Source organism: Candoia aspera, chromosome 2 (assembly GCF_035149785.1).
Source record: "Candoia aspera isolate rCanAsp1 chromosome 2, rCanAsp1.hap2, whole genome shotgun sequence".
In the NCBI taxonomy this organism is placed as follows: domain Eukaryota; kingdom Metazoa; phylum Chordata; class Lepidosauria; order Squamata; family Boidae; genus Candoia; species Candoia aspera.
In genome coordinates, this window is record NC_086154.1 from 228217102 (window position 1) to 228230570 (window position 13469).

Sequence of the window (13469 nt, forward strand, 5' to 3'; positions counted from 1 at the left end):
AGGAGGAAGGAGTATTAGGTATATTTGCCGCCTTGAGTTATTTGTAAAAATAATAAAGGCAGGATAAAAATAAAATAAATAAAAATAAAATGTTATGACCACATATGACCTCACTGTTTTGCAAACTGCACTGGTTGCCAGTTGGTTTCCGAGTGCAATTCCAGGTGTTGGTTAAACCTTTAAAACCTTTCATGGCACAGAGCCTGGCTATCTGAGGGATTGCCTATCTCCAATTGTTTCTGCTTCTCTGGTACAATCAAAACGACCAGGTATGCTCTGGATCCCCTTGCTTAAACAGTGTTATCTTGTGAGACCCAGGAAGCAGGCCTTCTCTGTTGCAGCTCCTGCCCTCTGCAACAATGTCCGTCGAGAGATTCTTGTGGCTCCCACCCTTGTGACATTTAGGCAACTGTTAAAAATGTGGTTGTTCTCCCAGATCTTGGGATAGGGTGGTTGGAGTAGCACCTTTTTGTTACATTTACGATGTCTGCTGAATGGCCTGTGTATTGTTTTTCAGTCAGCTAGGGTTCTTTTTTACTAGTATCTGGAAATGTTTTCTTTTTTCATTTGTAAGTTGCCCAGAGTCATCAAGCAGTTGGTGGCCTCTAAATTTGGAAATTAAATTAAAATTAAATGTTCACAAAACATTTCAAAGCCAGCCTTATTTCCATTGTTGTTCTTTTATCCAGATGAATATACTTCATTCCTTCCGTCCTATACCTTGTTGTTCAAGCATCTGAACTTCTCCATTGTACTAATTAATCCTCTCAGTGCTAAAATATTGTGACTAATACTGAACAAAGCAATCCAGATATGACTTAAAGAGTCAAAATTGACATATAGGTTTTTTTTCAAGAGTCCTAAAGTTTCACATTATACACTTTAAAATAGCACTAATTCAGCACTCAGCTTCAGTATCTTGCTTTATTTGTATTGCACAACTGTTAATAATTAGGATCAATATGCATCTGGGCATACTTTTTTTCTGGGATTTTGCCTCTGGCATATAAAAAATCAAGAATCAGCATTCTAAAAGAACATATATTTACATTATGTATAATAATTTTACACTTACATTTTGCCTTCATGTGGATCTTCCTCTCTTCCCTTAGGAAAATATGTTACAAAAAGTATGAACACAAAATGATTTTAGTGACCCATGTTATTTTTTCTTTAGGAAAAAAAATAATTAGTGCAATTTTAAAACTTTAAACATTAGGTTGTTCTGAAACTAAGAGAGTCTATCATGCTTCTTCAGAATTAAATGATACTTTAGACAATAAAGCTTTCTGCAAATAAAGTTTACGAAGGATTATAGTCTATGATACTTAAAGAGATCTAAATATTTTTAGGTCTGCCCCGGGAAATATATCTCACCTGAGATATTTTGCCCTTATATTCTGGAGACAATTATTGACTGATAGTATAGCTTCAATTTGGTAAGCTTCCTACATATGTTGCCAATATTCCTGTGCTAGGGAAAAACACTCAGTTGGCTCATCTACAAAAACTAAAATGAAAAATGTACCATTTCACTATTTAAAAGATATTGGGATAGTCAAATGCAACCTTTCTTCCCCTCAAACTAGCCCTCTGCATTTGTTCCTATCATGCAGGAAATTTAAAAAACTACTTCATTTTCATTTTGGAAATCTCTTTACACAGCTTTTATTTTAATTATACTCCAAATGCCACTGGTAGGTACCCTTACCGAAGACTGTTTTTCGTTTTCTTTCAAGTTCAGTCACTTAGGACATATAAACCAAATGCCAAATTTTCAGCATTTCTGTCCCACACTGCTGCAATGAATACAGTGCTACTTAACAAATGTTTCAGAGGCAATCTAAAATATAGTATTTTGTTGTTGTTGTTGTTATACTGCTACGCAGTTCATATGCAGTGTCAATCCATGGTTTATCACCAGGAATATGTTCTCTGCTAGCATACTTTCCCTTCCCAGGCACTTAGTTATATGATTAGTATCAGTCATCTATTATGTCTGAACCAAATGTAGTTTCCATTTGCCCTTCAAACAACAATAAACAGCTAGTTTGCACAGCAAACAGAAACTCAGTTATTGTCGGCCTCACAGGGTAAACCAGACAGGAATCACAACAGATGAGCTAATTCTACTTTATTGTATTGCTACATTGACAGAATCTTGCAAGTCTGAAAGTACAATTCTCACCCCCCCATCTCTTTCTGCCTGAGAAACTATGGAGCCTCTTGCCCCACCCACTATCAAGTTGTAGGCTATACTGTCTCTTATCTGACTGTTCCCTTAGCAGCATCTCTTCGCCCAGTCTCCCAAGGTCTTTCCCACTTTCTATTACAGTTATTTACATGCAATGAAGTAACACTAGGCAGAGTATGTGATGGAAGGAGATAATTCGTGAACACATGGTTTGCTGTTACTACCTGAACAGACATATTAAGAAAACAAGATACAATGATAATATCCTCTCCATACACAGTATTAATGAACAATTACAAAAACAGCTGTAGTTGTTCAGTACTCTGAATAGTCAATTACTATTTTAGTATATTTTATGAAAAGGAGAACATAAAATAACACACTTTTATAATGGGGATCAGCTTGTTGAAAAACCCTAGTAAAAGAGATAGGTAAGATCCAACAAAAAGCAGGTGGCAGCTATGGCCAGGGGGTTCCCTGCACAACTCCCAGTGTGCTAACTGCACCCATTCCTGGACCAGGAGGCCCTGCTCACAGTTGCTCATGTTTAAGTCACCTCTTAGCTGGGCTACAGCAATATGCTCTATATGGGGCTGCCCTTGAAGACCATTTAGAAGCTCCAACTGGTCCAGAATGCAGCAGTGCAGGTAGTTATGGGGCATCTTGGTACACCCAAGTAAATCCACAAGCTGCATTGGCTCCCAAGTGTAATTCAAGGTGCTGGTTATCACCTATAGATCATGGCACAGGATTGTGTTATCTGCAGTTCTTTCTGCCTGTTCCACATACTCCAAGAAAGTGGGCACACTCCAGGTCCCTTTCTTGAAACAGTACCATCTGACATGACCTAGGAGGTGTGCCTTTTAGGTTGTAGTACCTGCCCTGTGGAACAAACTACTCCCCACCCCCCCACAGAGAGTCAACTGTCCCTGTTAGCCTTCAGGAAGACTTTAAAGATCTGGCTGTTCCCTCAGACATTGGGGTCAAGGTGTCAGGAGACCTAGTCCTCGGAAGTGAAATACAAGTTGGTACAGCCCTGACTGTATGTTTTTCTTTTGTTGTTAATTTTTGTTGTTGTTGGGGATACTGTGATTTTGTTTTTATTGCTGTATACCACTTGGAGTAACATTTCTGCACAGTGGACAGTCATATAATTAAATAAACAAAATCCCTGTGCCTAATCTTCCTTCTGACTCTATTTCCCATCAAAAGGAAGGATAGGGTAAAAAATTCAAATATACTTGTAAGTGTGGTATTTGTTTTCTGTTAATTTAAAATTATTTGAATAATTAAATGCTTCTTGTATAACATTACTTACCACTTCCTCTACTAAGTCTTCTACAATAAGGCCTTGTTCATCCGTACGTAAGTTTGTAACCCACATCCATCCATCTTCTAATTCATTGTGGACAATAAACATGTCTCCTTTAAGGAAACTACAGGTAGTTAAGGTAAAATTATTAATTATTTAAATCAACACTCAAGCAAGCAAAGTTACACTTTTATCAACTTGACCTAACTTCTGATCTGTCTTCGCAAATTAAACGAACTTCTTATAATTTTGCCCCCAAACCACAGCCTACCAGTTATTCAATAAGAAACTCTGATGATTTGTTGTAACGTTATTTTATTTTAAATATGTTTTATGTTATAGTTTATTTATTTATTTGGAGGATTTATATTCTAAAATACTGATATGGAGAAATACATTGTGCAACTGTACTAATGTATTATCTTCAGGGAAGCTGATACTCATGGATTTAAAGAAGGCAGTGGAATACATTTCACTCTGATTATTATTTTATATGTTGTTTATGTTTCATTTTTAATCCTGATCATTGATCCTAGCAATAAAGGCTCTCAAGACCTACCATATCAAGCTGCAATGAACTTCTTCCTGGGAAAATTGTAGGAATTTTTAAGAACAAAATGAGAGCATGGCATCTGTAGTTCAAGTGCTTGACATGGCAGAAAAACAAAGTATTTATATGGTTACCAATATTCCTAAAAACAATTCTACCTTTCAAATAGGGATGTTCTATTTCCCTTCCAGACCATGCCATTTCAGGGAAGGTTATGCAGTTTTTAAAAGTAAGTTCTCTAAGCCAGAAGTGGTCATTGTGTCCAGAACAAGGTATTCAGGGACAGCTGGCACTGCTTCCAGAACAGCATGGTGGCAACAGGAACAGAATGTTACTGAGTTCTCCAGAAATTTCCTGCAATTGCCAAATTTTACACATCCCTACTTTCAACATTATTACAATTGGTAACATGCAACTCCACATTGTTTACTAAGAAGTACATCTGCTTGAATTCAGTGGGACTAACTCTTGGGTATCTACATATAGATGTGGATGGTGCTTAAAACAAATGTATTTTAAATAGAAACCTGGAGTATTTATGTGTTTTCCTTAAATCTAAACTTATACTACATTAACTGCATGCATCATTTCAACAAATTTGGCTGACTTCACTATTAATTTAATGATCAATTATTTTGGTAATTTTTGTTACATTCTTTATTTTTATCTCGTACAAGCAGGCTTCACATTGAAAGAAAAGAATTATTAAAGCCATTATATCAAACCAGTTTTCAATTATTTTAAATCAGTAAATACGGTGTAACACCATCTTAACTGAAATATTAAGGGCAAATGTACATGCATTATTTATCATTCTAAATTATACCTTATTTCATCTGTTTCTGGCACTTTAGTATATGGCAGAATGGCTCGGACTCTCCTGCGGTCCTCTACTGGCTGTAAAAAAAGAACAATATTCTGTTTTAAAGAAAAACTTCAAAACTGGCGTACAATGCAGCAATACTTAGTCAAGACAAAGTCTCCAGCACATTCAGATCCATTGCCTATTTTACAGCCAGCTTTCTTTTCTCTCAATTCCTTCAGTAATAAAGCTCCAAGTGGCCAGAACCTAATATGGTTTCAAAAGTTAAAGATTTTTTATCCAGGTGTAGATAAAGCATCAGAAATAAATATAATTCAAGTTAACAGTAAAATAATTGAGATGGATTTTTTTTTGGATTTGGACATAATCATATTTTTAATTAAGACTACTATAACTCAAATATAAAATACTGGCATTACGTCTGTTAGATGTTTGTATTAATTTATTTTGTACAATTTAAATAGGTTGGCACAAATACTAGACTTACAGCAAAATTATTGTGCTTTATAAAAATAAGTAGATTGTATTACATTTAGCTATTGTCCTATTATTATTATTATTATTTTGTTGTTCAAAATCTATGGCTGGATCTTTATTAGACCCAACCAAATTGACTCAAAAGAGTATGCAAGCTTTTAGATACTCCAGAACAGCCTTTCTCAACCTTCTGACCCTGGAGGAACCCTTGAAATATTTTTCAGGCCTTGGGGAACCCCTGCACATTCAGGCTCAAATATAGGCCAGAAGTCACAAAATTACTATATTCATTTCATGTGTAGGCACGTACATATGCATTAACAGTGTTCTTAAACTAAAAATAAAGAATGAAATTTACCTCTTTAATGTGAAGTTGCCCGCATTTGAAACACTTTTTTTTAAATAAATCGTGATCTCTCAGGGAAACCCTAGTGACCCCTCACGGAACCCTAGGGTTCCACACAACCATGGTTGAGAAACCCTGCTGCAGAACATTTCATCAGGCAATGTTTATAATAGCAGGGAATAGAGAAGCAAGGAAATCCAAAAATAGTGTTGGGTTTTTTAGCTCTCAAGGTAGAGACAGTTGGCTGATTACAGAATCAGTGTCAGGTGTTATTGGTATCAGATTACACTGTCTCTTTTCTCCTGAAAACAGTGTAACTCTGCATTCGGTCTTATCACAACTTCTATTTTGGGACTGACTTTAATGAAGAGTTCTGGAGAACTTCAAAACTTGTAATTCTTCTGTGTCAATCTAGTTAGCCTCCTTAAAGAGACTATATAGGCTTAGTTGGCTATGGCATTTAGATCTCCACCCTCCCCTCCAAAACAGAGCAACAGAGCTGTGAAGCCTGAAACAACAATTTCCAGTTATTTATTTATTTATTTATTTAGTGCCTTTGAATCAGTGTTGACTCCTGGCAACTGTCTGGACTGGTCCCTGTAGTTTTCTTGGCAAGACTTTCAGAAGCGGCTTAGCAGTGCCTTCTTCCTAGAGCTGAAAGGGAGTGACTGCCCAAGGTCACCCAGCTGGCTTTGTGCCTAAGTGTAACTCACCATCTCCTGATTTCTAGTCAGGTGCCTTAACCACAATACCAAACTGTCTCATTCCCAGTTAAATGCAAATATATAAAAAATGCACATTCCTATATAAAAAATACTTACCTCTGGAGGTGCTACAGGAAACAATAATTTTTCCCCTTTAAGCAAACAAGATACATGGCTGTAATATCCAATTAGGTCAGAAAGTGAAGAAAATCGTCGCCCACCAATGTAATAATCGCCACACATTGCAATAATCCTATCAGAAAGAATAATAACCAGTATTAATAGAATGTCCTTTTCTATTAAAAAAAAAGGCTGCATGTAAAAAGAAACTACAGGGAGTCTTTGCTTAATGTACATTTGTTTAGTGATTGTTCAAAGGTATGATGGCGCTGAATGAGAGGGACTTACAACGGGTCCTCATAGTCATGGCTGTCACAGCATCCCTGAGGTCACTGCTGGTTTCCAACACACAAAGTCAATGGGGAAGCTGGCAGAAGGTTGCAAATGGTGATCACGTGACTGAAGGACGCTGTGATCACACAGGATTCGCCTAACGGTGGCAACAGGGACTGGTGGAATTGCTGTCATAGGTCAGCGCAGTCATATGATGTCATGCCTTATGACCACATTGCTTAGCAATAGGGTTCCCAGTCCCAATTACTATCAGTAAATGAGGACTACCTGTACTTCATTCTTTGAAAATATAAAGGTTGCTTAGTATTTAAATATCACAGCATTTAAAAAATGCTGAAATTTTGAATTTATTACTAGCTACAAATGCATTCACAATTCTAGGTAATGATGTCAAAAGATGCAGAGGTTTACTGTCATAAATTCAGACTGTAACTACTTTTAGTATTATATGTCCCTCACAATTAGATATGAGTTACAGATTTAAACCCAAGAACCCAATTCAAACAATAGAATTATCTAAAATAATCTGATGTTTAAATATATAGATGAGGCATACAAGAACTGCACTAAATCAGTGTTTCTTAGATATCCTTGATCTTCCATCTACAATCTGCAGTTGCAGGGTAATTTGGGTGTTTCAGGCTTCCAAACAGCCTGGTTATTGGTTACCTATGGCAAATAAGAATTTTAATTATTTATTTGATTTATATCCCGCCTTTCTATTCAAGTGAGTCCTCAAGGTGCTAATAGTTTTTTTTTTAAAGGATATAGAAGGATAAAAGGCTTAAATTAAAATTATTATTACAATTAATAAGTAATATTTATAAAGTCGACCTTATAAAGTCGACCTCATTTATAAATTCGACCTTATTTCCTTTTAGCAAATCCAGGATAATTTAGGTTTGGTCTAGTGGTTAAGGTGCTGGGCTAGAAACCAGGAGTCTGGTTGTTCTAGTCCTACCTTAGGCATGAAAGCCGGCTGGGTGACCTTGGGCCAGTCACACTCTCTCAGCCCAACTCACCTCACAGAGTTGTTGTTGTGGGGAAAACAGGAGGAGGAAGGAGTACTAGGTATGTTCGCCACCTTTATTATAAAAATAATAAAGGCACGATAAAAATTAAATAAATAAATAAATAAATAATTTTTCCAAGTCCTGGAAAGACAGAACTTTTTGAGAGTTGTGTCCAGAGCACAGTCCTACATTAAACAAAGATGCTTTTTAGAAAATGACAGCTGTAGAACATGTGGCCAAACTCTTAACAGTTGCCAGTCTTCAAGCAAAAGAGGCAACCCTGCCTGACTCTTTCTATTACTTACAACTAGCCCTCCTTGATTTGAAACTAGGGATTGTATCAAGCATAGATGCTAGTTACTATGTGTTTTGTTGTACACTTCACAAATATTTACAAAGTTCACAGCACAGCTATTAGCCAAAGCAAGCTCATATTACCACAATATTTTACAAATGAATAGGTTTTAATGCACTCCACAACTTTATCTTCTACACCCAGTTTGTCAACAGAAGAATGATGATGGAATGAATGAAAAATTAGGGGTTTTAAAATAAGAATAAGGGATGGAGTGGAAGTGGCCAACACCTTATTAAACATAATGTGAAAGCGACTAACATTTGCAGCCTGCTTGAATTGCTGGTGTATTTTCCAGGTCACATTCCGATACTTGCAAAGAGACATTGATCACAATGTCTACCAGTACTCCTTATTAACTGAATATATAACTTGAGCCTACTACAGAATTCTCCATCAGCCAAAGTAATTTGTCAGCAATCAGTTTTGAAAGTAACTTGTGAAAGAAGAATATGTGAAGTACATTCCACTTTGCGTATTCCACCCCCCTCCATTGTCTCCTAACTATTCTACTGGCTTCCCACAATTACAATTACTCTGCCTTCCACCTATCTCTATTGCAGCCATCGCTGAACATCTTTTGAAAACTCAGGTAAGGAAGAACAAGTCCATCCTGTTCAAGTTCAAACATAGTCAGACATATACTGTCAGAATCCACAATCAAATGATTGATGAATTGTTTGACCATGTTCATCTGACATGAGGAGTCAACATGTGTGAAGAACCAGTGGGGAGGGAACCATCAAGGAGTGTGAAAGTATACTGTTTGGGCTAATAGGGAAAGTCAAGGTCGTACCATCATAAGGTATCTGTGCTTGGCATGCATGGCCGTTGGAATTAGGGAGAAAGAGTGAAAGGGAGGAGTGGGGTGGTTGCTTGCTTTCAAGTAGGTTGTTTAGCAGGTAATCTTCAATCGTGGCTTTTTCCTTGATCTGTACACATTCTCAATAAATCTGAATTCTGCATATTTTACTTGTGCATGAGTCAGGTCATTACTGGGATTCAAAGTGTCAGTTTTTTTACATATACACATAAGCTGCTACAGTTAAAACTTATACACATAAGCTGCTACAGTTAAAAGACCCACTTGTCATATTTGTAGGAGCACAGTTATCAATTTCAAAAACAATCATTCACTCACCTAAAGTGATTAACAACATTGGTTTTGCTCAGAAATGAAAGCACAAATGATCCAGGCCTTCGATCACTCTCTCGAATAAGGTAACTTCCAGGTTTTCCTGCCTGTCGAAGACGTTCTTCTGCAATTGTTCTGTCAAGCTTTCCATGATACCATCTGGAAAGAAAAGCATAATGACGTAATATATTAACTTCAGTCCATTTGGCAAAGCATGTGGACCTGAAAATCCTGGATAAAATCTCCTATATCTATGCTATACCACAGACTAGTTCCAAGCATTTAGACTCTTAACTTTTAAAAAAAGACTAAAAGTTTAAAGTATATAGAGAAGGAGTTGCTATTTAATTACTTCTGGCAATTAAAGGCATAATAGTTTTAGATGTAGTTTCTGTGCAGCTCTTTGAATAGATCTGCAATATCCTGTCCAAAGAGCTGCATAGAAGCTACAGTTCTGTAAAATGTAATAGCTATTTGTGTATGCATACAAATCATTGCTATATTTTAACTTGATTGGATTTGTAGGCAAAGTACTGTATACTTAGCTTTGGTTGATAGACAGGATTTTCCTGGTAGTATAGAAAAAGTCTAAAACAAAAAGCTGCAAATAATAATAGAGCACAAATCACAGCTAAGTGTATAGCTATTCTGGAGAAGACCCAAATGTCTCCTATGGAAAATAATTTACTTACAAACTTTTTGTATTCTACCAGTCCATCAACTGGCTGTTAACAATAGAAAAATAAAATCAACAATCCATAAATGAAAGCTCAACTACCTTGAACCAGCATAGTATAACTAACAAATGGCTATTCAGGCACTACCAAATTAATGACCCCTTTGGGCAGTGACAGAAATTTGATAGATAGATAGAGAGATAGAGAGATAGAGAGATAGAGAGATAGAGAGATAGAGAGATAGAGATAGAGATAGAGATAGAGATAGAGATAGAGATAGAGATAGATAGATAGATAGATAGATAGATAGATAGATAGATAGATAGATAGATAGATAGATAGATAGATAGATAGATAGATAGATAGATGAGTCTTCAGAGCCTTCCAGGATGCCACGAACAAAAAAACCCTGATGTATCTCTGGGGCCATGGTGTTCCACAGTCTCAGAATTACCACAAAGAAGGCTTGTGTACCCAACACTTCTTTCACCTTTCTTACTTATGGGAACTTTAAGTAAATCCCCCTTTACTGGTCTTACAGGGCAGGCAAAACCATTCTGGCTAAGGCAGTCCCTGATGTAACCCTGATATTTTCCTGTTTCCTAACTTTATGTCGACTGCTGTTAGGATGAAACAATGTGGCTATTCCCTTTTTAAAAACTTCAAAAGTTGAATCAATATGAAATTCACCGTTTTAGAAAGTTCATTAATAGAACTTACAGTTAAATGCTGCATCAGCTAAAAAAAGGTCTTTATATACTACAACCAAAAGTCATTCTGTTTATAGACATTTCCATGTATCCAAGATTATAAACAGGAAACTGTTATCACTACTTGAAATAAATGTACAAGATAACAAAAGAACAATGGATATGAATGGATTTACAGTATATAAACTTCTTAGAATATAATTTGTAAGGGAGTCCCCTGAGTTCTTAATGCTTTTCCCCTCACATCAGATTTCTCTAACCATTACTCCAGTCAATTTCTCACAACCATAAATAAATGCCCTCCTTCTCTTCCTCATGATTTATTCTCGCTTCCATTATTTTGTGAGGTTCTTCCCATCAGACATCTACCTGAAGCTCTTAACAACTAACTTGAAGCTTCACGGTGATCTAAAAGCATATCTTCCTTCCCTCAGCTGCAGCCTTCAAACATTCTCTCACCAAGGTTCTCTTGCCTATTCTTATTTGGATTATTTCTTTCAGTCTCCTTCAGTCCTCCCACTCTCACCTGCATTTGACAAACAAGTATCTAATATTTTTAAAACATCAACCTGTGGGCTGGCAAAATAATTATGATACAAGGAGAAATCTACACCTGATTTCCAGCAACAGATTGTTGGTATCTGCTGCCTGACAACATTTGAATTATACCATTATTATTGACGAAGGGGCAAGGAATATTTCTGAGCAATATGTCAACGTTTTTGGAGTTGGACAGTATTGGGCTTCAGGATTTAGCAGCTGTGGTCTAGACAACAGATTTCCTGATGTTTCACCAGCAACTGTGGCTGGCATCTTCAGAGGCCAGGTGGTCTGCTATGTAGACCACAGGCAATTGAGCAGGGACTGACTTTATAACCAGCTGTCCTGGTTATTAGCATGCAGATAATACCCAGTTGTCTATCTCCACCACCTAAAAGCAGGATACAGTAAATGTGCTGACTCTGTATCTGGAGATTATTAGAGTATGGATAAGAGGAAACTGGCTCAGACTCAACTCAAGCAAGATTGATTCTGGAACTATATTATCTTTGGCTCTTGATGGGTTGTAGTTCCATCATGGACAGGAGGATCACAATTTGGGGGTCTCCTGGATCCATGGCTCCTGATGGAAACCAAGTGGAAACCATGGCCAGAAGGGCTTTTACTCACCATCTGGTGGTGTGCCAATTGTGACCACATTTAAAAGATGGTTATTCACACCCTTGCCATGTCCTGTAAAGATTATTGTAATTCACTTTAAATGAGGCTGCCCTTGAGCACTGCCAGAAACTTGCAATGGTTCATACGAGTATGGGACAGTCTCATTACTGTCACATATACCTTTGCTACAGGACTTATATTGGAGAGCTGATTGTTTCTCAGTCAAATTCATTGTCTGGTTATTATCGATGAAGCCCAATGCAGCTCAGACCTGGTATCTGTGAGACTGCTCATCCCAAACCCATTCTGCCTGCCCAATCTAAGTGAACAAAGAGTACCTACTAAAAATCCCCACCTACCAAAAGTATGGCAAAAGGAAGCCAAAAATGGGGATTGTCTATTGGAGGAACCCTCCTATGGAACAGCTTGTCCCCACCCCCACAAAGGTGACTCTCATTCTTTATGGTGTTACAAAAACTAGTAAAAACATGGCTGTTCTGTAACGTCTTTGGGATGCCAATGGTGAAACCATCAGCACAGATGTGTTCATATGAAATTATTAACATATTTAATTTTGATATTACATTTATCACATGTATTTATTACTGCATTGATTCACTGCTGTTGGTCTGTGTGCCCTGTTTTAAAAAATGAGGCAGGTTTTTTAAAATTATAAATAAATAAATCGAAACTGAACTTTCAAACCTAAATTTTTATTACGTGCAAGTAAACCTGGCTACATTATGCACCCAGGAATTCAACTGATTTTGTACATATTAACAAAAGCATTACTGAAAAGCTTTTTTTTCTGTGACATATTAACATATGATACAATCAAAACTATGTATTTGTAGGAGCAGAAATCATCCTACAATGCATCAAGGAAACTGCCATGTACAAAATAAAGGTGACCTATAAATCTAATACAGGTAGTCCTTGCTTACCAACCATTTGTTCAGCAATCGTTCATAGTTACAACAGGGATAAAAAAGGAGACTTTAGTCCTCGAAGTTCAGGCTGTCACAGCACCTCCGCAGTCATGCAATCGCTATCTGGGCGCTTGGCAGCTGCCTTGCACTTACAACAGTTGCAGGGTCCCATGGTCACCTGATTGCCATTTGCAACTTTCCCTGCCAGCTTCCCACAAGCAAAGTCAATGGGTAAGCCGGCAGGGAAGGTGGTAAGTCACTTGTACCCTCCCCCACCCAGCAGCAGCCACCCCCGGCCCCACCACACTCACGCTGGCCACTCACATCCCCTCCCCAAACTGGAAGCAGCCACCCTGGCCCCCACCACATTCGTATCACACCTTGCAGCCATTCTCAGCCCTGCCGGCTCACAGGCCACTCACACACCCTCCTCTACCCAGCGCAGCCACCCCAGGCCCACCACACTCGCACCACGTGGGCCATTCACGTAGCGTCCCCCACCCGGCAACAACCACTTCTGGCCCCACCACAATCATGCCACATGGGCCATTCATACACACTCCCCCACACAGCAACAGCTACCCCTGGCCCTGCCATGCTCGCACCATACCTTGCCTGCCTGCCTGCCTGCAAGCCATCTGGGACTCACTTAATGACCAATGATCCTCA

At 37.9% G+C, this 13469-nt stretch overlaps 1 protein-coding gene across 1 annotated transcript in view; it reads right to left on the bottom strand.

Moving 5' to 3' along the window:
• The window catches only part of RASA1 (RAS p21 protein activator 1), a 58197-nt gene that overhangs the window by 30227 nt on the left and 14501 nt on the right, over positions 1 to 13469 (bottom strand). The window contains exons 2-6 of the mRNA XM_063295447.1: positions 9330 to 9482; positions 6524 to 6659; positions 4883 to 4953; positions 3513 to 3630; positions 1076 to 1107 (exon numbers count right to left, since the gene is read on the bottom strand). Of these exons, the coding sequence (XP_063151517.1) occupies positions 1076 to 1107; positions 3513 to 3630; positions 4883 to 4953; positions 6524 to 6659; positions 9330 to 9482 (510 nt within the window). The remainder of the gene's footprint in view (positions 1 to 1075; positions 1108 to 3512; positions 3631 to 4882; positions 4954 to 6523; positions 6660 to 9329; positions 9483 to 13469) is intronic.